The 27,675-nt window shown below is 34.7% G+C and overlaps 1 protein-coding gene and 1 non-coding gene across 4 annotated transcripts in view; both read right to left on the bottom strand.

Annotated features, from left to right (window-relative positions):
* The window catches only part of FASTKD1 (FAST kinase domains 1), a 40,445-nt gene that overhangs the window by 2,471 nt on the left and 10,299 nt on the right, over positions 1-27,675 (bottom strand). For 2 of the 3 annotated variants that reach the window (XM_061201510.1, XM_061201503.1), the window contains exons 2-12: positions 25,342-25,860; positions 22,784-22,852; positions 20,022-20,147; positions 17,634-18,032; positions 15,485-15,595; positions 14,589-14,720; positions 10,398-10,884; positions 9,073-9,187; positions 3,453-3,581; positions 2,148-2,279; positions 1,668-1,781 (exon numbers count right to left, since the gene is read on the bottom strand). In XM_061201510.1, coding sequence (XP_061057493.1) covers positions 1,668-1,781; positions 2,148-2,279; positions 3,453-3,581; positions 9,073-9,187; positions 10,398-10,884; positions 14,589-14,720; positions 15,485-15,595; positions 17,634-18,032; positions 20,022-20,147; positions 22,784-22,852; positions 25,342-25,676 — 2,149 coding nt within the window. In that variant the 5' untranslated portion in view covers positions 25,677-25,860. Of the gene's footprint in view, positions 1-1,667; positions 1,782-2,147; positions 2,280-3,452; positions 3,582-9,072; positions 9,188-10,397; positions 10,885-14,588; positions 14,721-15,484; positions 15,596-17,633; positions 18,033-20,021; positions 20,148-22,783; positions 22,853-25,341; positions 25,861-27,675 lie in introns of those variants that run through there. The other variant, XM_061201519.1, reaches the window with a different exon arrangement.
* LOC133079423 (small nucleolar RNA U13) lies at positions 12,140-12,242 on the bottom strand. The gene has a single exon (XR_009698189.1). It is a non-coding gene; the product is annotated as a small nucleolar RNA U13 (small nucleolar RNA).

The raw sequence follows: 27,675 nt of genomic DNA on the forward strand, positions 1-27,675 counted from the left end.
AGAAGCACATACCGCCTATGAAAAAGCTGGGCAAAAAAATCACCACTGCCACTCCCAAACTAACCTGAATCTAATCAAGCCTCTAGATCTAACTACTGGTTTACAGGAAAAATAGGGGATGCAGGAGCATGTTGAATGACACCACAGGGTTTCAACTGGAAAAGTCCAACAAACAGTAAAATAAAACATATAAAAGATAATTGAGACACTTGAACGTTGACAAGCTATACAATATTAAGAAATTATTATGAATAGTTGTAGAGGTGAAAATGATGGCACTGTGGTTATATATCTTTTAAGATATACATTCTAAAATGATATATTATCTGTGATTTGCTTGAAAAGGATCAGGTGGGACTCTGGTTAGTGAGTATTAATAATTTTTAATGCTGGATGAGGGTTCATTATACTAGTCTATTCTTGAATATGTATGACATTTTTCCATAATAAAAACAATCATAAAAATGTATTTAAACCAAAAAAAATGAAAAAAGAAACAATGAATGAAAAGGAAGAAAGAGTAGGTTTAATTACCTATTCTTTACATATAAGGGAAACTGGGGCATTGAAGCATCTTCAAGTTAATTATCGAACATGAAATATACTTTTCTCATAAAGAAAATGAATTCTGGAGCTAGAATGCCTAGGTCATCCTGGCTTTGCCATCTGCCAGCTACATAACCTTGGGCAAACAACAATGTCTCTGAACCTCAGTTTCCTTATCTATAAAATAGAATAATTTGCAAAACTTATAGGGACATAATAAGTTTATTATATATAAAACACATAATAATATCTAACACATAATTAATATGTAACATAATAATATGTAAGTGTATCAATTACTGTTGTTGTTATATGAAATTACAGCATTGTTTGAAAGATGCACATACCAGCAAAAAACCTTAATAAATCACAGCATAGTCATTCAATGAAATATTATGCAGTCACTAAAATAATGTATAATTATATTTGTTGGCATAGAAAAATATTCACAACATATAAACAAAGTTACAAATACTATAAAATAAGCCATTTTGGTTTTTAAAAAAGTCAGAACTTTTTAAAATACATATTGCTTGCACACATGAACATGTATTGCTTGTAAAATTAGAAGGAAAACAACAAATGTCATTAAAAATGAAAAAAAAAGTCAGAAGGAGAAACATAGACACCAAAAGTAAAGAGTGTTTGTATCATGGGTGATTTTCCTCTTTTTGTTATCTGTCCTTTCTGGTTTTTCTATAAGCATGTATTATGTATCATATAAATGAGCGTTTTCTTCCAATCCTTAGTTCTTAATCATACTACTGTATTGTCTTAATTATACTATATCCTTATATACAAATATTACCAATTAAATCTTATTTCTAATGATCTATATATATTTTCACATAAAAATAAGCCTCTTGACAACATGAGGTACAAATATGAGTTGGCAATACAATGGGCTTGGGATATAATAACCCTAGTTCCCCGACCAGGGATTGAACCCATACCCCCTTCAGTGGAAGTGCAGAGTCCTAACCACTGGATCACCAGGGAATTTCCTGAAAATTTCCAAGATAACGAAAAAATTCAAAAAAAAGTTTTAAAATTCCAATTGATAAGATGATTATGTTTAGTTTGGCTTTCTGAAAGTAGCTAATAACCTACCAAAGACTTACCTATTGTGTAGTAATAAGGTGTAAGAACAGAGGCTTTTACAAAATTGATTCCTCCTAGTACCTCTGCTAACATTTTATAAATCTGCTGTTGTGCTCCATTCATACTGCCAAAATCTCCAGGAAAATAAAAATAATTAGTTCACTTAAAATAATCAGCTTTTGAATGAAAATCATCCCATATCTACAAACTGAAAAATAGATTAATATTTCCAACAAGAGCTTCCATGTATTGTAATACCACCTGCAGTAACACTAAATTCAGCACAAGTTCTTTGGCTCTCTACCAAAAGAGGTTTAGTGTCCTAAATATTAAGAAATTCTTACAACACAAATTTCATCTACAAAATGGTTCCATTAAACAAGTTATGGCACTCTTGGGAACTCTGGTGTCATGGTTAGGTTTAACAATAAAAACAGTGCACTACCTAATAATGTACTTTAGAATTAAGCTTTACTTTCTGACCCAAACAAAACTCAAACCTTTTTTATACTGCTGTTGACAGAAGCGGTCATGAAACCATGGAATCTGATATTCAGGACATTCCAAGCAGACTGCTCTATTTAATTCCATAAGACGAAATTGGACCTTCATATTTAGAGATGAACATAAAACTGAAATTAAAAAAATATATTAATAGACTTTGATAGCTTGAACTTAGCAAAGATGATTCACTTTTCACATTCATTTATCCCCATAATGGTTGTAACTTTTATTCTCATATTACAAAATCATTTCATTTGCATACACATACTTTATATTTTTAAATTATTATATTCAGTGGGATGATTAGGACAAACACCTATGTTTTTCACTAATTATGAATATTAAAACTACATTTGAGGGGCTCCCCTGGTGGTGCAGTGGTTAAGAATCCGCCTGCCAGTGAAGGGAACACGGTTTCGAGCCCTGGTCCGGGAAGATCCCACATGCCGCAGAGCAACTAAGTCCATGCACCACAACTACTGAGCCTGCGCTCTAGAGCCCGCAAACCACAACTACTGAGCCCACGTGCCACAACTACTGAAGCCCGCGTGCCTAGAGCCCGTGCTCCGCAACAAGAGAAGCCATTGCAATGAGAAGCCCGCGCACCGCAACGAACAGTAGCCCTGCTCATCGCAACTACAGAAAGCCACGCACAGCAACGAAGAACCAAAGCAGCCAAAAAAAATTAAATAAAATAAAAACAAAAAAAACTACATTTAAAAAAATACTACTAAAGAATATTCATTGACCTAATATTCCACATTTAGCAATCTATCCTAAGGAAACAAAGATGAGGGCAATGACTCATGTATAATAATCATTATTTATAGTAATGAAGAATTGGAAACAACCCACATGCTAACAAATTTTATTACTTCCTTATAATGGCAGATTCTATAGACTAAAAAATCATGACATCAAAAAATATTTAATGGCATGGAAAATTGTTCAAAATATAGTTCAATGACAAAAGCAACAGACAAAAGTGAACATATGTATAATTCAAATTTTGTTTTAAAATATATATAGGTATATAAACATACACATAAGGGCAGGAGACAGAAAAGAAATACTCCAAAACATTAAAAGTGGTAGTTTCACTTGGTGGTAAGATTATAATCTTTTATTTTCTATTTTATACTGTTCTATATTCTAAATTTTCTACAATAATCAGGAAATACTTTTATAAACAGAAAAAAACCCCCAGTATTAACATTTAAATGCTTTAGTATGTAGGTAGAGCTGAAACTTGGATATAAAATACAAGTGATAATTTATTAAATTAAAAAATATATACATACGTTCAAGTTGAGAATCTAATTTGGCTAAGAATCTTATGTTAAAAATTGCCTTCAGTAGATCTTCTGAAAAATATTCACGTGTGGCCAAAGAGTAACCAAGAAACACTAACATGAGAGGATCCAATATACCTAGAACAAAATTAAGATTAAAAAAAATTAAAATGTACAGCTGCTTCACATATACGTAATATATACTTTATTCAGGTAAAACCAGGTTTTAAAAAAATAATACAAACACAACCTTGACAAAATTAATCTATACCGTCACAAGTCCGGATAGTGGTAAAGTGGTTACCTTTGAGTGGGTGAAGAATGGGAAAGAGGGCCGGGGAGAAGGGTACTATGCTAATATTCTATTTCTTGATCTGGGTAATGATTCCTTGGCTGATTCAATTTGTATAAATTCACATTCTATATATATACTAAGGATATGTACACATTTCTGTGTTATTATTATACTTCCATTAAAAGTCTTTAAAATTGCCTTGAAAAGAGAAAGACTGAAAACAAAGGGTCAGTAGAGTATGTAAAAATAAGTGATCCCAGTCTCTATATACTGATAATATTGCTCAGAATGTGGGCAGAATCTTTCTAAGCACTTTACAAATATTAACTCATTTAAACTTCACTTCAGTGTAAAGTAGGAATGATTATTATCTCCGTTTTAAAAACTGAGTGTACTGAAGCACAGAGAAGTTTAATGACTTGCCCCAAGTCACATGGTTAGCAAGTGGAGGGTGAGATTTAACTTGGAGAGTCCAGCTCCAGAGTCTGAACCATGGTCCTGTGCTGCTCTCTAGGGCTCTCAGACCCCCAGGCAGTACAGACATATATGAAGCTCAGGTCTCACCCAGTACCTCCTCCCTTACCTGTCAGCCAGCAACACGGTACGTGTCCCAGAGTATAAGGCTTGAGGTTATTTACCGGATTTGCTTCATCCAAGAGATATTTCTTTTCTTTTTTTTTTTTTTTTTTAAATTTTTATTGAAGTATAGTTGATTTACAATGTTGTGTTAGTTTCTGGTATACAGCAAAGTGATTCAGTTATACATATACATATATATATTCTCTTTTTCATACTCCTTTCCATTATGGTTTATTACAGGACATTGAATATAGTTCCCTGTGGTATACAGTAGGAACTTTTTTATCTACTTTATATATAGTATCAATAGTTTGTATCTACTAATCCTAAACTCCTAATTTATCCCTCCCCCACCCCCTTTCCCCTTTGGTAACCATAAGTTTGTTTTCTATGTCGTGAGTCTGTTTCCGTTTTGTCAATAAGTTCATTTGTATCATATTTTAGATTCCACATATAAGTGATATCATATGGTATTTGTCTTTCTCTCCCAAGAGACATTTCTGATGAGAGGGAAGGGGTCCTCTAAAATGTGCCATTAGCAGCAATGTTCTTACAAAGGACAAAAAAAGATGTTAAATCTTTTCAATGTTTTGCTGAGTTTATTTAATAAAGCAATATCAAGTCACAAACAAGGTTAATAGCGATGATCTCCAACAGCAAAACTGATCTGTCAAAACTAATGTTTATTCAAAATAAAGTATTATTCCATTAGAATTTTGCTTATACAGGTCTCCAAGAATTTTCCAAACATTTTCCCAGTAAGTCTTAAAAAAAAATCAAAACTGTACGTCTCAAACTCTCATCTCTTATATCCTTTATTTGAAGAAGAAAAAAAAAGAATGTATTTTCATTTCCTTCTGATTGTTGACACACAACTGAACAACCAGGAGAGCACATTCAAAGTCTCATCTTTCAGTTTCAAGTCTCATCTTTCCATATATAGTTTTATTACTAAAAGGGGGTACATACGAATGCCACACATGTATACACCCATACATGAATAAACACATACATATCAGTCCCATTTTGTCTATTAGAGACACACAAAAATAGACATGGTTAGACACTATCTAGCATAGAGACCCCACAAAAATGTAGCAAAGTCCATGAGCATCATACTGACATAATTAATATATTTATACTGGTCTCACACAGCCTAACTAGAGGTCTACAAGCCTAGAGAAACATACCCTAATATAGAGCCTAACACCTTATGCTGGACGTGGAAGCTCCCAGTTAAGTATTTGTTGCTTGGATGACAGAATAGGAATTTCTTACTCTCCAGGCACAGCAAAAAGCTCTGCGGAAGCTGGTCTCTGGCTGTCTCTCCAACCTCTTCTCCTACCAACTCAGTCTCCCGCATTCCACTCCTGCCACACTGAATCTGCTGTTCCCGAAAGCAACCAAGCATGTTCTCACCTCAGGGCCTTTTGCACTTGCTTTTCTTTACCCTGGGATTCTCTTCCCCACCTATGGACATGAGTCACCCTCTCTTTTTTTTTTTTTTTATTTTCACATCTTTACCGGAGTATAATTGCTTTACAATGTTGTGTTAGTTTCTGCTGTACAACAAAGTGAATCAACCATATGTATACATGTATCCCCATATCCCCTCCCTCTTGAGCTTCCCTCCCTCCCTCCCTATTCCACCCCTCTAGGTCATCCCAAAGCACCAAGCTGATTGCCCTGCGTGATGCAGCAGCTTCCCACTAGCTATCTATTTTACATTTGGTAGTGTATATATGTCAATGCTACTCTCTCACTATGTCCTAGCCTCCCCTAACCCCCTGTGCCCTCAAGTCCGTTCTCTGCGTCTGCGTCTTTATTCCTGCCCTGCCACTAGGTTCATCAGTACCGCTTTTTAAAATTCCATATATATGCATTAGCATACGTATTTGTTTTTCTCTTTCTGACTTACTTCACTCTGTATGACAGACTGTAGGTTCATCCACCTCACTACAGATAACTCAATTTCGTTCCTTTTTATGGCTGAGTAATATTCCATTGTATATATGTGTCACATCTTCTTTATCCATTCATCTGTCAATGGACACTTAGGTTGCTTCCATGTCCTGGCTGTTGTAAATAGAGCTGCAATGAACATTGGGGTACATGTCTCTTTTTGAATTATGGTTTTCTCAGGGTATATGCCCAGTAGTGGATTGCTGGTTCATATGGTAGTTCTATGTTTCATTTTTCAAGGAACCTCCATAGTGTTCTCCATAGTGGCTGTATCAATTTACACTCCCACCAATAGTGCAGGAGGGTTCCCCTTTCTCCACACCCTCTCTGGCATTTATTGTTTCTAGAGTTTTTGATGATGATCATTTAGATTTTTTGAGACATCATCCTGACCGGTGTCTCACTTCATTCAATCCACAGTCAATGACATTTCCTCGCTCCATCCGGCCCACCTCACTATCCTCCATCCTACACACCTACCCTGCTCTAGTGGTCTTAAATACTTATCACCATTTCACCTTATGTATTTGTTTATTGTCTATGCCAGTTTCACCCCATCAGAAAGTAAAATCAACGATGGTAGAGTCTACCTGTTTTTATTCTCTCCTATATCTCCAGTGACTAAAGACTGCCTGACAATAAGTACTTGGTGAATGTTGACTGAAAAAGCAGTAACTACTGAGCCAGACATTTCACTTCTAAAACACACTATATTGACAAGTAAGACATGTGGGTCTGAGAAGAGAAGCAGCATAAAACCTTTTTCTTTAAGGCCAAACAGAAAGAAATACAATTCAGGACCAAAATAAAGAATGAAAAGAAAAAAATAATTTCCTGCCTCCGCTACCCTCACGTACTGCTTCTGCTAAGGCCAACAGTAGGAAGGAATATTTCTACTCCACTTTTTTCTGGTACTGAAACACTATTTAGACTTTTTAAAGAGACACATAATAATCAGCACCAGAGCAGCAACCTTTCTGACAATTAATAAACATCTACATAGGACCTTAAGAAATATTTATTTTCTATTTAAAAAAAGAACAAACTTTTAAAATTGACAACAATCAAATGTGATATGTCTACAGAAATGATACAAGTATCAGGTATGCAGCACCACATAAAGGCATTTTTTGCTGAAAATGTTTAATCTGAATCTAATCAAGCATCCGTAACTAACTTCCAGTTTACTAGGAGCACAGGAGATGGAGGAGCAAGTTAAAAGAAAGCACTCAGACAAATGCAGAATGTGGCACAACCCACAATAAATGGCCAATCTCTATTGCAAAAAATATCAAGAAAAAAAAAGATTAGGAGAAAGTGACATAACAACTCAACGTTGGTTTCTTTAAAAAATTTATCAAAGAAAATTTGGTGACAATTGGGAAATTTTTATTATGGACTGAGTAGGTAGAAGGTGGTACTTGTTCACTTTCTTAAGTGTGATACTGGTATTGTGCTTACATAGAAGAATGTCCTTATAACCTGAAGTATTTAGGGCTGACACCTCAAGTGGTTCATCATACACACACATACACACTCACACACACACACACACACACAGCAAATGTGGCAAAATGTTAATCATTATTCAAAAGCTACATTGTGGGTATACAGTATACAGATGTTTGTTACATTGTTCTTTCAATTTTACTGTGTATTTGAAAACTTAGGGACATCCCTGGTGGCACAGTGGTTAAGAATCCGCCTGACAGTGCAGGGGACACAGGTTCAAGCCCTGGTCCGGGAAGATCCCACATGCCGCGGAGCAACTAAGCCCATGCACAACTACAGAGCCTGCGCTCTAGAGCCCGTGAGCCACAACTACTGAGCCCACATGCTGCAACTACTAAAGCCCCCGCACCTAGAGCCCATGCTCCACAACAAGAGAAGCCACCACAATGAGAAGCCCGCGCACCACAACTAAGAGTAGCCCCCGCTCGCCACAACTAGAGAAAGCCCATGCAGAGCAACGAAGACCCAATGCAGCCAAAAATAAATAAATAAATAAATGTCCCTTGAAAAAAAAAATTAAGCATATGACGACTTCATGGAAGTGCACAACACAGCCAAAAATAAATAAATAAAAAATAAATTTATTAAAAAAAAAGAAAACTTAGATAACAAAAAATCTTTCTCTTAAGTCAATGCAGAGCAAAAAACAAACAACAAAAAACAAAAACCAGAGAATATTCTAGACCATAAGATACCAAAGAGATAACCTAACGGAATGAGTGAACCTTGATTGACTCCTGGGTCCAAAATAACCACTCTAAATAAGGTACTTTGAGAATGAGAGAGATTTAAAAATGGATCGTGTATTAGGTATTAGGGGACTATTAATATTCCTAGGTGTGATAACAGTATTGTGGTGATTTAGGAGATCATTATTCTTAGGAGGTGTATGCCTAAGCAATTAGGGGTAAAGAGTCACAGTGCCTACAACTTACTTTGAAATGGCTTAGAAAAAAAAACAAGAGAGCAAGAGAAACAAACAGTAAAGCAAATATGATAAAATGTGAACCACTGAATCTACCCAGTGAGTTTATAGGTGCTACTTGTTCAAGTCTTTCACTTTTTAATGTAAGTTTGACATTTTTCATAATAAAAAAGTTTAAAAAAGGGATCCAAAATATTTTTTGAAGGTATAAAACTCATGGCTATTATCACTATCCTTTAAAAAAGGAATATGTTCTGTTTTTGTTTTTTTAAAGTTGGGCTTCTTATGTAGCAGAGAATAGCAGCAACAGTATCCTCCAACCTCCTCATCAGTGTAGTACCAAACAATATACCTACTTAAGTAAGAATTAAGGCGTTGAAAGCAAGCTCCGAAAAATTCATCCCTTTGAGGTGGATCATAGTTCAGGGCGCTGAACGGAAGAATAATAGCAAGTATTGCAAAAGGATGAATCTGTAAAAATAGAACAAAAAAGTTATTGCTTCAACTTCAGCAAAACAAAACAAAATTTAGCCTAATTATTATCTTAAGCAGAAGTCTTTATCTAACATGCCTATAGTTAAATGAACATGCCCACAGTTAAATGACACATGTATCATTCTGTTTATTAAGTTTTCTACCTTGCTATAATTTATTTAATTCCACCACTAATTTCTAGTAACTCTAAATATTAATGCAGAAAAAATAAATCAGATAAGCTACAGATTGATTTTGTTCGGTGTAAAATCCTGTTCCAGAATTCCTTAGTCATTAAAATGAAGAGAATATAGTGTCACTAATTTCCATGATATCAGCACATTTTATAGACTCATAATATAATGTAATTAAGGAAGTTTCTTAGTTTATAATAATAATCATAATTCATTTTTCTTTCTTTCCTTCTTTTTCTTTTTTATTCATTCATCCAATACTTAATAACTGGCAGGCACTATAGACTTTTATTTTCACTTATTAGAAATAATGTCTTCTAAGTAAAAGCCATATCCTGATCTATGTAATAGATTTTGTAAGTGATTGTCTTCTCACATAATCCAAAAAGCAGCATTTTACGAGTTCCAGAAATAAATGTGTAAGACACACTGACAATTCAAGAATATTGAAGTCAGTGGAGATCTTATAATTTTCTCAGTTTTCACACTTACCTCACTCTTTTGAATAGTTTTTAAATAGTAAAAGTAACTATCACAGGATTATAGAAAACAAGAAAAAGAAAACAAAAATCATTCATCTCCTTTATCCTTATACAACTATTATTATTTTAAGAATTTCCTTCTAGTCAATGAATTTTGACTGCTGATCTTAACAATATTTGTAATAAACCAAAAGATGACAGCTGATCTCCCCAAATCTGCACTGCTGGAGGAAGGGGTTTTAAGGGGAGGAACGACAAACTGCTGAACAAGAAACTAGAGCTTAATTTTTTTTTTTTTGGCCACGCCCCGTGGCTTTTAGGATCTTAGTTCCCTGACCAGGGATTGAACCCAGGCCCTCAGCAGTGAAAGTGCAGAGTCCTAACCACTGGACCACCAGTGAATTCCCACTAGAGCTTAATTTTTAAACTTCAAATTCCAATCAAGTTCTCAAAGTACTTATGATAAACATTTATGCTTCTAGAAGTTGACAACTATATAAAACTAATGTGTAACAAACATTTCAATTTCACCTTTTCAATCTGCTGAAGGACCACTGAGCCTATCCTATCAAGTAGCGAAGTACTGAGGTAGTTAGTTCTAGAAATAAAAGATGCAATCCCTGCAACATTTATGTAATTAATTTCATCCATCAAACGCTGTAAGGTAACAACAGTTTCTTCAAGAAGTGAATCAGCAAACCAGTCTCCTTTTAAAGATTTAACTTCTTCCCATAACAGATTCAAACTGCTGCATTTTTGTAGTCTCTGACGACCGTAGTGATCTAATTTTTGAAGTAGTTTCAGCTGTTTCCCAGGAATATTATTCCGATACATGTGATCATACTGAATACATCTTAAAACAGATGTGGCAAAACTATTCAGGTCATTTAGGTCACACTGTGGTAAAACTGCTTCAATTTGAGATATCCTCGCTTCGTCTAAGTGAGGAGAAGGAAGCATCGAAAGAGCACAAACCAGGAGGGAAATCTCACTAGGTATGACACTGACTTTCAAATAACTATAAAGAAAGAGGGAAAAATGAAAAGAACAAAATTAATACATCAGCAAAAAACCCGATACACATATAAGTATTAAAATATGAATATATAATTATTATTACAATTAATAGGTGTGATAGGCTTAAAATATAAGTTAATTTAAGAAGGGTTGGATAAATTCAAAGATGACAACTTCTTAAAGGATTACTAAGGGAAGCCTTAAGATGTTCTAAAGCACAGCCCCAGTTTTTTATGCAAAAATAAAACCACAGTCCCTGACAAACAAAACGTCAGTGTCAGAACAATGTCTGCAGTGCTGCAGCTGGAGATGGAACTTGGACTGAATTTCTGATGTGACCTGTCAGGAGCTGGTATGACCTAGAACAGGCAAAGAGTGACCACTCAGTAATAGTGATTCCCTTGTTTCTTCTGCTACATAAGAAGCCCAACTTTAAAAAAACAAAAACAGGATAATAGCGCATACAATTGACCCCATTCTCTACTCCTCCTTTCCCAAATCCCTCTGGTAAAAGCCCTACCACCAGGACAGCAGTTGTTAAAATACAAATTAAAAACTGGGAGCTTTGAAAGAATCTTTAGGGTTAGAAGTGTTGGAAGAGATAATCAAATACAAATTAAAACAAAACTGAGTTACTTTTAAAAATATTAAGTTAGCATATTAAAATAATGATGTTCAATGCTAGCAGGGGTGCATTGATACAGGCTTTCTCATTCACTAACAGTAAACTTAAAAAGTTGGTGCAAACTTTCTGGAAAGTAATTTAGTAGTACAGCTTAAGAACTTTAAAAGTAATTATATCATTTGACATGATCAATCTCTGTCTAGTAAACTAGCCTAAGAAAATAATCTAAAATGCAGGCAAAGATTTATGTTATGTTATTCATATTTTTTATGTGGCTAAAATTTGAAAACAGTCTACATACCCAATGATGGGCAATAGTTAACAGAATTATGGTACAATCATATGATGGGTAATATCCAATCACTAAAAACATTTACACATAGTTTTAAATGATGTAGAAAAATGCTGTTAAGGTTAAGTGCGGGGGTTGGAGAAGGAAGAATACAAAGCTGCACGTTCATGACTCTCAACCGTGGAAAAAGAAAGCATATAGATATAGATACAGATATAAAATGTAAGTATATACCACGAGGAAATAAACCAAACTGTTGACCGTAGATGAAAGGGCTTACAAATGATTTTTATTTTCTTCTTTATACTTTTTTCTGTTTTCAAAATGATTTTTTTTTCACATCAAATGGGTCACATGTTGACATCATAACAGGTTTGAGGGAGGCACATCTCACTCAATAGTGTGAATGCCCAATCATCATGCTTATGAAGTACAAAAGGATCTCAAAATGATTTTCATATAATATTTGGCCCATTGCCTGACACAAAGTAGGTACTCAATAAGTACTAAATGACTATTTTATTCTTATAACCACAAAAAATTAATATACTATTTTATATAAAGAAAAGAAAGTCTTCAAGAGCTATATCTGTTTGCAGAATTGACCCAAGGGATAGGAACTCTCAGTATTTGCCAAACTTGTGATACTTGTCTGAAAATAAACCCCCAACAGACACAAACTTGCCAACCTCCATTGATGTTTTTCCTTATGGTGGTTCCTCAAATTCCAAAACTTACATATGCAGTTGTGTTTATAATACTACCACAAATCCACCAGCATGGCTAAAATTAGAAAATAAAAAAATACCAAGTGTTGGTGAGGATATGGAGTAACAAGAATGCTCACATTTTGCTAGTGATAGTATAAACTGGCAGAGTCACTTTAGAAAACTATTTAGAGTTCCCTGGTGGACTAGTGGTTAGGATTCCGGGCTTTCACTACCGTGGCCCGGGTTCAACCCCTAGTCGGAGAACTGTTAAAAAAAGAAAAGAAAAAAAAATAGAAAATTGTTTAGCAGGATCTACTGAAGATGAACATATGTATAACCTACAAAACAACAATCATACTCCTTGGTAAATATCCACAGAAATGCACACATGTGTTCACTAAGAGATACATGCGAGGATATGTATCATAACAGGAATATTTATAATAGCCAAAAAGTGGGAAATAAATATCTGTCAACATTAGAACAGACTAAAAAAAAAATTGTTACATTCTTACTAGAGTATACAGCAAAAACATGGGTAAACCTCATAAATCCGCCTGCCAATGCAGGGGACACGGGTTCAATCCCTGGTCCAGGAAGATCCCACATGCCACGGAGCAACTAAGCCCGTGCGCCACAACTACTGAGCCTGCGCTCTAGAGCCCGTGAGCCACAACTACTGAGCCCGCGTGCCACAACTACTGAAGCCTGCGCGCCTAGAGCCTGTGCTCTGCAACAAAAGAAGCCACGGCAATGAGAAGCCTCCACTCACTGCAACTAGAGAAATCCCGCGCGCATCAACGAAGTTCCAACGCAGTCAAAACTAAATAAATAAATAAATAAATTTTTTTTTTAAAAAAACCTCTGCTTTAAAAAAAAAAAGAATTACTAAACTTCAACATTGTCATATTTGCGTCAAGTTTTTTAATAAAGTAAATAAAAACATTACAGGTAAAGTGAAATCACCTGTGATGCTCCCACTCCTATCTTATTTTTCTGTTAGCATACCTGTAGGCAAACAGTATTGTGTAATTTAATCTTTTAAAAAAGATCATGCTGACCAAATAAATAATGTTGCTAGGCCAGTTTATGATATCTAATTTAGAACATAAAATTCTTAATAGAGGCCTTGTGAAAGTTGATGTTAACTATGGAAAGGGTAAAGACACAATAATCTTGTATTTAATCACCTTGATAAGAAGAAAGTTATTTAAGAAAACAGTGAATCTTCTTATAACATATCTAACATGCAAAATTATCATCTGATAAAGTGCTACCTCTTATTCTTCAGTTCAAATCTTAACCATAATGGATATCACCTTATTATAGTAAAAATCATTTTCAATTATATGTCACTCTTTTGATTACAGCATAGAGTCCCATGCCTGGTCTTTCAAAAATCACAGTAAGAAATCAAACTAGTATGGAAAAATGGAAGGGAAAAAGGTTAATCTGCTTTTAATTTCATTCATTATTCTGATCCTTAAAATAAAAATTTTTAATGGAAAACTCCATTTTAGCATAATGCAAAGTCAATGGAAAACTGAATAACTTCTTAGTTGAAATATGAATGCTACATCCATAGAAATGCAGAAATTTTTAAATTATAAAGGGAAAATCTGTATGAAAACAGTTTTTCACTAACATTACCCCCACATATTTTATTTTTAAAATTTCAAATTTAAAATTTTAATATGCCTTAAAACAGGCAACTAAGCAGACTAAAGGCCCCCAAATGTGAGCACTCCCAAATGGAGTTTTGCCTTCTTCAGCAGCTCCAATCTTTTCATGGTTATTCCATTCCAGCAGGAAAGGAGAATGGCTTGGCTTTGTGTATTCACGTCCTAGGGAACTCATCACCCTACTGACCTCATTTCCATTTCAAAATATACCAAGCACAAGCACTGGCAAAATGGGCATGGCGGGGAGACGAGTGTCTTTAACATTTTTAATAACCTACCCATTTCTGCTTTCAAAACTTCCAACAACTCTATACATAATTAAAGAAAACAAACAGTGAAATAAAGAAATTTAAAAAACAACAGTGAAAGACTTAAACACATCTATTTTAATCTTACCTAAGCAGCAATTCTCTGAGTTTCACAAAAAGCTCTTTACTTTGAAAATGTAGAAAAATCGATGCTTGAGTTATCCTCAATAACTCTACTGGTTTATAGTTATCCAAATGTTTATGCAGAATTGAAGCAATTCTAAAAAGAATGATAAAACATGTATTATAAGCAGTTCATTCATGTACTTTTATTAAACTTTTACTGAGGAGCTGTCTCATGCCAGACATGCTCTGTGCTGGAGAAACAGCAATGAACGACACAAGGTTTTCTGTTCTTGAAGAACTGTCTCAGGATGATGACAGAAATGTAAAACTGATTTAATTTTCTTCCTTAAATCCACTGGTTCTCTAATGGAGATGCTTAAAAGCAATGGGAAATGCGAAGAGACAATAAGTTGGAAGAATTAGGGCAGAAGGAATATCTTCTAAAGGAATATATAATATTATGATAATGAAAAGATAAGTATACACAATCTGAACCACGTATTTTTGTTTCTTCTTAAATCTCAAGTTAACAAAAAAGGTAATATATGGCAGTATGATTTCAAGGTAACAACTGTAGTGTGAAACAATTCAAGTTCATATAGATGTTAACTGTTCTGCAAAAACTGTCCTTTTAAAAAGTCAGTTCTGCTCTATGCTCTCCACTTTCCTAGATTATATCCTCTGCTTGAGAATAACAACAGCAGCAAATGAAATGAAATATGCTGTAAACTATTTAAAAATGTCTATTTTGAAAAATAAATTATTTAGAAAATAAACAATGACTTAAATGTTAATTCCTTATTTCTTCAAAACCAAGATTACAGGAAAAAAATATAAGTTTTTTTCTCAAAAAAAAAAAAAAATAGCAACTTATGAATGTCAACTAAACTTAACACCATGAATTTCAGAAAAGATTACTTTTTAATCAGACGTGAATTTCTGCTTTCCATCTCTGCCATTGCTCCCATCACTGCCAGGGCTTGCTGGCTAGTCAACTCCTCTGACATCAATAATATAGTTGATTTAAGTCTAGAAGCAAAGAAAAATATTTTTATGTTGAAAAACCGATGATTAGCTTATAAAATTTTTTTTAAAATAAGTTCTTAGGTAAGAAATAGAAAAGAAATAATAGAAACAAAAACTGAATTCAATATATAATTCTAATTTTCTCCCCACATAACTGGGGATAATACAAAATACTATTAAATAAAGAAAAATACATTGTTTTCTTCAAAGTAATTAAGGCCTCAGTATAATCCTAAACTATCTCTTAAAAAATATAAATGTTTTTAAATTAATTGGTTAATTAATAATTCTAACATTGTAAACCTTGTAACCCTTAGCTAGAGAGCTAAGGAACTAACAATTGATATTCCAACTCTACCCCAATTTTTTAAAACTGAATAAGATCTGACCAGGAAGTCAATATACCTGCATATTAACAGAAATCTTATATACTAAGTACTTACTGTAACATTATAAACTGAAAATTTACAAAGATGGTCCATTTTGAAACCATCCAAAGTAATCCAGTAATAAAAGCATATAAGTGTGTCTTTTAGAATAATTTAGAAGGCAAGCCTAAAAATGAAATCTAAAGAAAGCAAGATAAACTAATTTTCTATTCATCCTACATAGTTCCACACCATCCTTTTCACCAACCTTATCAAACATTTCAAACCCAGCTTCTCCCCATAGCTTTTCCCAACCATTTTAGTCCATTTTTCTCTCACTTTTCTGTCTGCGCACAGCAGTTACTATCTATATCACTAATTTCAGTAGTTACTCATAAACTATGTTGAAGTGTCATGCTATTTACATATTTCAATTATGTATTTCTGTCCTCTCAAGTGGAATAAAAATTCCTTGAAGGCAGGGACTCAATTAATTCAACTTTTGTACTGCCTTGGCATAAAAGATTTTAACAGTACATGGTGACAAAAAAAGAGAAAGATTCCAATAAAAGTTTTTTAATAATCATCTTGTTTCCATGTTGATACAGTCTCTTAAAATGTACCCTTAAATTTCTTCATATAATTCAAAGGACTCTTAAAAATAAAACTCTCCATGAAGTCTTTGTTAACAGAAATGAGGCAGATACCTCTATTATGTAACTCCTGGAACCCCTGCTTAACTGAATCTACTAATCACACTTATTTGTTTGCTCATATCTAGTAATCATGTATTAATTTAATATTTGCTCATCTTTATAGCCCAAATATTTCTATCTACATCAAATCTGGCAAAACAGACATAGAGAATGGACTTGGGGACATGGGGAGGGGGAAGGGTAAGCTGGGACGAAGTGAGAGAGTGGCATGGACATATATACACTACCAAATGTAAAATAGCTAGTGGGAAGCAGCTGCATAGCACAGGGAGATCAGCTCGGTGCTTTGTGTCCACCTAGAGGGGCGCTGTAGGGAGGGTGGGAGGGAGATGCAAGAGGGAGGAGATATAGGGATATATGTATATGCATAGCTGATTCACTTTGTTATACAGCAGAAACTAACACACCATTGTAAAGCAATTATACTCCAATATAGATGTTAAAAAAAAAAATCTGGCAAAACTGGAAATTCTTAAAAGATAGGAATCAGACCAAAATCACTCAAACCTGACACTGGAAACATATACCAACGTGAATAAATGCTTTTGATGATGAATGTGAAGACACCAAAGCATAAAATGGTCCATCGTTAGGACTACTATAATTCTGATATTCCACACTCTGTACTGGGGGTGGGGGAGTCTTATCTCTCTGTGTAAAGCCAGTCACCTGGCCTAAGAAGGGAGAATAATAGCACTTAAATTATGTTCTCCCACATCCATTGCTGTGTTGGCCACCAGGGGATTATTGGCCCCTATTCAAAGCAGTAGGAGACTAAGAGTTTGAGATGTAAATTAGAATAATCAGGGAAAGAATCAAGGAGCAGAGCACAAGAGATAATTCTCCCTTCTACAGTTGAGTGGAGTGACTTTTCTGACTTCCAGAACTGCAAGATCTAAGCTTGAAGGCTCTATATATTCTCAACAAGAAAAGCAAAGTATTTTTAGCTGAACTTACTGTTTCTCTTCTTCAGGTCCTGCCACAGGTCCCAATGTTACAAACAATTTTACAAAGCTAGCAGGGTGGTCAAACAGAGGAATCATTTCTGTTAGCCTCTTCTTAGTCATTAAAATAAATTCAAAACTATGAAACTGTAGAGAGTGGTATAGATTCAGTATTTTACTGATGGAGTCCAAATCAAGGTGGTTCACATTGCTCAAAAACACTGTATTGCACCTTTCCAATAGTGGGTAATAACTATATTTAATATTTCGAAGAAACTGTACTATTCTTCTTGCAATGTTGACCTGGGAAGAATCTATGGTGTCAAAAAGTTGCTCTGTTTTGTTCACTAATTGCTCTTGAAAACGCTGTGATATTAAAGAAGATATGCTGACCATTAAAACAGACAAGCACCTGAAAAAGGAAGAAGATGCAAAGATTTTTACATTATCTAAGAAAAATGAGCAATTCTAAGACTAAATGCTTAGAAATGGAAAGGAACTGATAAAAATATTATAGATTTTATACAATAAAATTTTTCTTTTAAATACTAATAGGACTTGAACTCTGATCTCCCAGTAATCAAACCCCTTTAGACAAAAAAGAATTGAAATAATATTTTTTTAGTGTGTATAATATCTCATTCTATAGATAAATGCTTTGAAGGAAAATATTTTAGTGAAATTTACTCAGCAATCACTCTGGGCCAACAGCCCATTGAATGCAACATGGAAAGTCTCATTCTATATTTTTGGAAGTAGACTTCGCTTTGTTACTCCTTTCTCTGTGTATCTGTAATTTACCAGTAAAAATCTTGACTAAATATTTCTTCCTAATGAATGGTTTCATATTTTTTAATGTTTCAGGCTACATTAATATTAATATATAACAGTAGGACAATACTGAATGTGAATATTTCTTCACTCAATAAACACTCTTAAGAAACATAAATCAGTCTTCTAGGCACTGTGGAAGACACCAAAATTACAAAGGTGAGGTCTCTGCTTTCAAAAGACAGTTCTTACATGATACAAAAATCAAAAAACTCTAAATATAAGAATATACCTAATAATGAATAAAGAATGCAAAATGTAAGATATATAACAAACACGTGGGGATAATAATTATAAAACAATCTACAAAAAAGACATGAAAATATAAATCTAAAACTATCTCAACCATTAGGATAGGGGGACTGTTTGCATGTTTTTGTAATTCAAAATTTCTTCAATCTTTTCAATAAAACAAATTATTTTTTAAAAACCCAGTTGTACAATACTTTGGCTTCTCTAATCAAAATGTTTAATGTTAGTACCAATTAACATTAATTAGTAAACTAGCATTGCTATTTAGTTTAATCATGAACCCTTTCGATACGATTTTTTTTAATTGTATATATATTTGTAATTGCAGTTTGGAGTGGGGAAATGTCCAAAGATTTCATTAGATTCTCAAATGGGTCTATAATAATTTTTTAAAGTTAAAAAAATTTACAGTGATTTTTATTGTCTCTGCTTTTATAAGCTACTTTCATGTATGTGTGAAAATATATACAATGTAAAATTTACCATTTTAAACATTTTTAAGTGTACAGTTCAGTTGTATTAAGTACATTCACACTGATGTACAACACCACCACCACCCATCTGCAGGACTTTTTCATCTTCTCAAACTAAAACTCCTTACCGATTAAACAGTAATTCCCCATTCTCCCCTCCCCCAACCCCTGGAAACAACCATTCTACTTTGTTCCTATGAATTTGACTACTCTAGGTACCTCATATAAAGTGAAATCATACAATACTTGTACTTTTGTGTATAGCTTATTTCACTTAGCATAATGTCTTCAGGGTTTATCCATGTGGTAACATATATCAGAATTTCCTTCCTTTTTAAGGCTGAATGATATTCCATTGTGGGTATATACCAAATTTTGATTGCCCAATCATTTGTTGATGGACATTAAGGTTGTTTCCACCCTTTGGCTATTGTGACTAATGCTGCTATGAACACTGGTGTATGCTATAGACTGAAATATGGTTCCCCCCGGCTCCAAATTTGTATGTTAAAGTCCTAGCTGGCAATATGACTATATTTAGGGGTAGGGCCTTCCAGGAGGTAATTAAGGTTAAATGAGGTCGTAAGGATGGCAGGCAAACATGTTAGCTTGCAAGTAAGGAAAAATCACAAATCTCGACAACATTGTGTTATACTTTACATATTTCATCTCTAATTCCCACAGCAACATTGCACAGTAGATACTACTATACCTGTTGTATAGATGAGGACAGTGAACTTCCAAGAGATTAAAGTCACATAGTTAGGAACTAGCAAGTCTAAGTGTGTGTGCATTCAAAGCCCAGAATCCTTCCACCATGACACAAAGCCCCTAAATACATTTACCTTAAGTCCTGTATGGTTTCCAAGTTCCTATTTACAATATCAGCTATTTTTCCCATTAATGGACTAAAACATAAATGTTGATCTGCCAGGCAAGAGGAAAATTTTGACAGCACATTAACATCAAACCTATTAAAGTAAATATACAAAGGGGATCATTACTATTTATTTTCACTTAAAACATAATACACAGTTATAAAATAAAAAGCAATAAAAAATACTAATATATTACTACTATAAAATGAATTTTTCTAAAATGTTGATTATTATTATAAAAGTAACCCAGGCTAAGAGTTAAAAAGCCAAATTCTACTTGAAGATTTTAAAAAGGGAAAAAAAACACTTGAAATTGTTTGAATCATTTACTTATTAATTTTTTGAGGACAGAACAATTTCAACTCAAGGTTGTATATTAACAAATAAAACAACCTCTACTACAATCATGCTTGAAAAACTTCAGAATTTTTCTATAGGAAAAATGACCCGATTTCTTCAACAAGTAAATGGCAAGACAAGAGCAGGAAGGAGAATTGTTACAGATTTTTAAAGACTTTGAATTCACTAAAAGACAAGCATAAGGAATTGCACAGCAGCACAATATGTAACACCAAAAAACTAAATGCTAAATAGCAACAATCTCAATGTCCATCAAGAGTACAGTGAATAAATTGCACATATTCCTAGAATACTATACAGCAATAAAAAAAGAACAAATAGTGCAATATCATGGAAGAATCTTTAAAACATATTGAGTGAAATAAACTAGGTATAAGAGTTCTTACTATATGATTTCTTGCTCTTTTTTTTCTTTTTTTTTTTTGGCCACGCTGCACGGCTTGTAGAATCTTAGTTCCCCAACCAGGGATTGAACCCAGGCCACGGCAGTTGAGAGTGCCGAGTCCTAACCACTGGACCACCAGGGAATTCCCAGGATTTCATTTTTATAAAAGCAAAACTAATTTATGGTGGTAGAAGCCAAGACAGTGGTCACTCTTGGGGCGGGAAGGTAGGGAGTGATTGGAAGAGAGCATGAAAGAAACTTCTGGGAAACTAGTGATATTCTCTGTCTTGATCTTGGTGCTATTACACAGAAGTATAAGTGTATTTTCAGTATGTGAAAATTCATCAAGATGTATACTTATGATTGGTATAATTTTAAATGATATTCTTTAATAAAATGAGTACTTACCAAAAAAGGCAGAGAAAAACTTGACTAAATGTAATCAGTAAACCTTGTTTGGATACTTATTTAAACAAACTGCCTTATAAAAAGACCTTTATAGAACAATCAAGGAAATCTGAACTCAGTTATTAGGGAATTTAAGGAATAATTATTCATTTTCGTAGGTATAAAAATGGCATGGTGATTATATATATTTTTTAAAGAGTGCTTTTTGTCTATCAGAAATATATACTAAGGTATTTACTGATGAAATGATACCACAATTTAAACTATACTGAAGGGTAGGGAGGGAATTGGAGGTGATCTAGACAAAACAAGACTGCTATATGTTGGTAATCGTTGACACTGGATGATGCATACATAGGAGTTCATTATACTAATTTCTCTACTTTCGTAAATGTTTAAAATCTTCCATAATACAGAGGGTTTTTAATTTGAATTTCAAATGTATGCTAATTATTCTTGCTATGATCCACCATACAGTGTTAATTCATAATAATCTATCCTATCTGAATCATTACAAATGATATTTATATAACAAATTCATAGATATTATAGCAAAATCGTTTAACTAAGTTACTGCAGTAACAAAAATTTAACATCATAGGCCACCATGAGTATAAAAAAATCAGAAATTAACACTTATTCTATGACTCTATTAGAAATTCTACACATGGAATACAAATTAGGGTTTAAAAATTTTTTATTACTTAGTATTATAAAAAAAATAAAAGTATTGCTACAAATTAAAAAAACACCATATAGAACAAAGTCATTATCACCTGAGCTATTGTGAAATTAAGAAAAATTAAAAAGAAATGTCTCATTCACTGGGAAGTATAATTGTATATCTGTAATTTAATTGTTTAAGCAGTAGATAGTAAAACCAAAAAGAAAAAAGCACCTATTCTACAACTGATTTGTTCAAGATGTGTAATACACATACCATTTAATGCTGCTTTGAAGAAAAAAGTTTTGAGCTATTACCAACAATGACCAAATTTAACCCCCAAAGACTCAGTAGAGTCGGCCCTCCGTATCCAAGGGCTCCAAATCCACGGATTCAAGCAACAGCGAATCGAAAATATTCAGTTAAAAAACAAATTCCAGAAAGCTCCAAAGAGCACAACTTGAATGTGCTGCATGCTGAGCAACTATTTACATAGCATTTCCATTGTATTAGGTATTATAATTAATCAAGAGATGATTTAAAGTAGATGGGAGGATGTCTGTAGGTTTTATGCCAATACTACATCATTTTATATAAGGGACTTGAGCATCCATGGATTTTGGTATCTGAGGGGATGATAGAACCAGTTGTCCTTGGATACTGCGGGAGGTATACTGCAGGATACCTTGGATAATTGCTCATGAAAGGACTAAGATTATTCTTCTGCCCTAGGATTGACTAACACACTTTACACGATCAAAAAGCCCTCGAAGTAAACTGAATTTAAATACTTTTTTTTCAATGAAGCTTGATAGTTAGGCAGCAGCTCCCCATTCTTTCCCTATAAGATTTCACTGTGCTAACCCTGAAAAGGATAACCCTGATCTTAGTTGAAAAACCCAGAGTACTTGCCTTTCCAGTCTTCTCCATGCTTCTGTAACTAGTGCTTCAACTAGCGGGTCATGGGCCTCAAAACCAAACCTCAATAAAATCAAGAGAAAATAATTTTCCATACAGAAACATTTTAAAATTATTAAAAACATACATGCAGCAAGGATTATAATGCAAAAGTAAACCTCAAGTTATTATATTCTTACACAATCAGTCCTTATTTCTGGTCTGGTCTCATTTCAGTATTCTGATTTCTTGGTACAATCTAATAAACCTCTATACTTTATCCCATGCCCTTCTCATCCTTTTATAACTCTGCTACTCATAAATACCCACCATCATTAACTTGGAGCATTTCTTTCCAGTTATTTTTCTACATACTTAAAGACATATACATATTTCTTTTACATTTTTATATCCTGCCTTTTTCAGTAAGTTAACATTATATTGTGGACATTTGCCCATATCATTACATATTCTTCAAAACATAATTTTTAGTTGTATACTATTAATTATGTGAATAAATTATCATTTAAACATTCACCAACTTACTAGGATCTTAGTTTTTCAATATTATAAACAATGTTGGGATGAATAACCATGTACAAGAATCTTTTTTTTTTTAATTAATTGATTTATTTATTTATTTTTGGCTGCTTTGGGTCTTCATTGCTACGCACAGGCTTTCTCTAGTTGTGGAGAGCGGGGGCTACTCTTTGTTGCGGTGTGCGGGCTTCTCATTGCGGTGGCTTCTCTTGTAGCAGAGCACAGGCTCTAGGCACGTGGGCTTCAGTTGTTGTGGCTCACAGGCTCGAGAGCACAGGATCAGTAGTTGTGGCGCACGGGCTTAGTTGCTCCGCGGCATGTGGGATCTTCCCAGACCAGGGATGGAACCTGTGTTCCCTGCATTGGCAGGCAGATTCTTATCCACTGCGCCACCAGGGAAGCCCAAGAATCTTTACATGTATCTCAGATTACTTTCTTAGGATAAATCTTAGAAGCAAAATTATTGGGTCCAAGGACATTTTTATAGTTCTGGATACGTATTATACCACCAGAAGCAGACAGCAGTTCCTTCACATTTAACAGTGCAAAGCATATACCTTCACTAACAATGGATATTTTCTATATATAATTAAGCAATATATATTATATGTTGTACATATAAAAATCTTTTTAACCGATTTCAACATCTTTATAATGTTAAGGCTAGGTTACTTTGTCTCCTAAAAGTCAACGACTTTCAGGTTGAGTCATGAAACAAAATCAAACTACATGCTATTTTAAAAACTTGAAAACAAAATTATATTTTACTCTTAAAATCCTTTCCTTACTAAAATATGACTTAGGGGGGATACACAGAAATGCGGTTTGGGGGCAAATCACCATGAAGCAGCATTTCTCCATCTGTGCAGTGTTCTTGTGAGGTGTTCAACACAATGTTTTGTGGATAAGTAAGTTTGGAAAATACCCCTGCTGAAAGGTTCACAATATACATTAGCATATGTATGTTGAAGAGTCCTGCAGGCTCTGAAGGCTCTGAAGAGTCCTGCAATAAAGATCTGTTTAATTTCGTCTGATTCAGCATTTTCCAAACTAATATGACCACTGAGAAAACAAAACTGATTATCTTACCCATCCCATCATGTACCTCAGAGAAAAAACTTTGCAAATCTGAGAAAGACCACCAAAAAAGGGATGTCACTCTTTTTTAGTCTACCACCCCCCAAAATAAGTAAAGCCTTAAGCCCCTTTCTTGTATACGCTGACACCCTAATAAAAACAACTGTATCTCTGCTCTGTACAGTGTTGACATCTATAGCTAAATGGCCCTTGCACCTTGGATAATTTCACCAATGAGACTAATAAACAGATTAATTTTAACTTTTGTATCCTTTTTTCCTTTATATAGCTGCTGAATTCTTCATTTAGGGCATCCAGCTCTTCTGAAGGCTGGATTCCCTTGCGAATGATGTAAAATTTCTTTTCTTTTTAAATTTTTTCCCAACCTTATTGACATATGATTAACAAAAATTGTATATATTTAGGTTGTACAGCATAATGTTTTGATATGTATATATACTGTGAAATGATTACCATAATCAAAGAATATCCTCTACATATCTTTAAAATATTAGATGATCAGGGCAATTCCCTGGTGGCTCAGTGGTTAAGAATCCACCTGCCAATGCTTGGGACACGGGTTCGATCCCTGGTCCGGGAAGATCCCACATGCCGCGGAGCAACTAAACCCGTGTGCCATAACCACTGAGCCCGCCGTGCTGCAACTACTGAAGCCTGCTCACCTAGAGCCTGCGCTCCGCAGCAAGAGAAGCCACTGCAATGAGAAGCCCGCGCACCGCAATGAAGAGTAGCCCCGCTCGCCACAACTAGAGAAAGCCCGCGCAGCAACGAAGACCCGATGCAGCCAAAAATAAATAAATAAAATAAAAAAATATTAGCTTATCAGGAAAACTAAAGGGAAAAAAACATTTTTTTCTTTTAAAGAGATTTTTAGAAAATTAAATATAAAAGTAAACTACAATCATTTCTATAAAATCTAAAAGTACATTACTTACTGTTGTATGATGTACAGCACATTCACCAAGGTACTGTCATTCATGAATTCCATTTTAGTTGTAGTTAAATTATGAAGAGTAAGAAATTGGGGATGGTCTCTGATACATTCCACATTTTTTAACAAGCTGCTCCTCTGCTTTTGAAACTGCCAAAGCATACTGAGTGCACATGCCACTTGCTTTTCTGAAAGTATGTCTTTGTTTTTTTCAATAAGATCAAATATTTGCTCTTCATCTGTACACTTATTCATCTGACTAAGTAATGGTTCGAAACTAAAGGGTCGAAACTGAAACACTCTCCAGGAGAATGGACAAATAGCTCTTAGGCGAAGCATATTGTAAACAATCAGTCTAGGAAAAAAAACTATCTTTTCATTTACATCACAAATTTTCTTAGGTAAAGAATACCATTTGCAACTAGTAGTCAGGTGCAATATGCTGGTATAAAAATAACTGTTTTTCCTTCATGTAGCTTGCTTCCATTATGATGACTCCAAATCCCATTCCAATATGCAATTTCTGTAAAGAAATCAGTTTAACACAGTTATATTGTAACTATCAAATTCCAAAATTCTAATTAAAATAACAAGCTTTTCCTCCATTAACTACACACTTTGTTCTTAGCCTGAACCTGAGAGCAGGATTTAACCCAAAACTAAATATCCAGGAAAAGGGGTTTCCTTCCACACTCTATTTTATTTATTTATTTAATTTTATTTTAGTATTTATTTTTGGCTGCATTGGGTCTTCGCTGCTGTGTGCGGGCTTTCTCTGGTTGCGGTGAGCGGGGGTTACTCTTTGTTGCGGTGCACAGGCTTCTCATTGCAGTGGCTTCTCTTGTTGCAGAGCACGGGCTCTAGGCTCGTGGGCTTCAGTAGTTGTGGCACATGGGCTTCAGTAGTTGTGGCTCGCGGGCTCTAGAGCGCAGGCTCAGTAGTTGTGGCGCACGGGCTTAGTTGCTCCACGGCATGTGGGATCTTACTGGACCAGGGCTCGAACCTGTGTCCCCTGCATTGGCAGGTGGATTCTTAACCACTGCACCACCAGGGAAGCCCTCCTCACTCCATTTTAAAAATGTTAAATCTGACACTTACCATGAAGCTTTCAAATTTGACTATAAAAGCAGAAGGAAAAAAAAAATCCCAAACCAAAAAGAAGCATCTTTTTAAATAAAAGAACAAAACTGAAATAAATAAACATATTGCCTTTATAGTTTCTACGAAGAGTAGCCATTAATTCAGAGCCATAATAAAAAATGTTTTTTTCAGAGGGATAATTTCTGGTATATTTGCTTTCAAGATAATTTCTTGCTCCTTTCTCCTTGTACACTAAAAGAACTCAAACAGTTTAATCACTATTGACCTTAAGTAGGTTTTAAGCAATAAATGAGATGATTAAAGCCCAATCAGGACATATGAAGAAATCAAGTAATGTAGTTGCGTAGTGATGCAACAGGAGAGCCAAAGACAATAAAGAAAAAGAATAATTTGTTTTTAAAATATATTAAAAGTGTCTATATTTCTAGTTGAGAAACAATGGTTAGAAAAGCTGGGACTAAAATCCTATCATCTAACACTGCTGCAACATTTTACAAAGGACTTTTAAAATATGTTATCCCATTAAATTCTCTCAATTAACCTGCCAGGTAGATGTTATCATTTGCATTTTACAGAGAAAAGCTAGGTTGAAAAAGGTTAAACAAACTACTCTAGTACTAATGAAGCTGGGACAACCACCCAGTTCTTTCAACTTGAACATCCTCATTACATCAACAAACCAACACTAAAAGTATGCCTCAGAATCCTATGGCTACGCCAAACTGTACCCAAGAAAAAACGATGACACAATATTGACTACTTTGTGGCAATCTGTACAGCATCCCGACCCAAGCCGACTTGGGTCACACACATACACAAAAAACTCTGCACAAAAAAAAGAGTCTCCTGCCTATTCACATCTGAAAGTGGAAGGAGCTCACTGGTTACAACACCAAGGTGTCAAGTCCCCAGCTAAGTGACCTTGGGGAAGTGACTTAACCAAAGGACGGGCCTTGGGACTATAAATGAGAGATAGGTTACCCGCCGTGAACAGGTATTGTGCAGGATACACAACAACACCCTTTGCAAATGGCAGGCATCCTCCGCGCTTGGCACACAGTGGCGCTGAACGAATGAATTTGGTCTCCCGGTCCTGGCTAGGAGAGGGATCAGCCCTGCCCTAGTCCTCCGCGCTCCGGGAAATCCAATACCCGGAAGAAAGCCTCCGTTTCTCAGCCGAACCCAAGGTCCCAGGCCCGAGAATGTGCTGTGAGCAAAAAGAAAACCTATCGCCGCC

This window comes from Eubalaena glacialis, chromosome 1 (genome assembly GCF_028564815.1).
Source record: "Eubalaena glacialis isolate mEubGla1 chromosome 1, mEubGla1.1.hap2.+ XY, whole genome shotgun sequence".
Lineage (NCBI taxonomy): Eukaryota > Metazoa > Chordata > Mammalia > Artiodactyla > Balaenidae > Eubalaena > Eubalaena glacialis.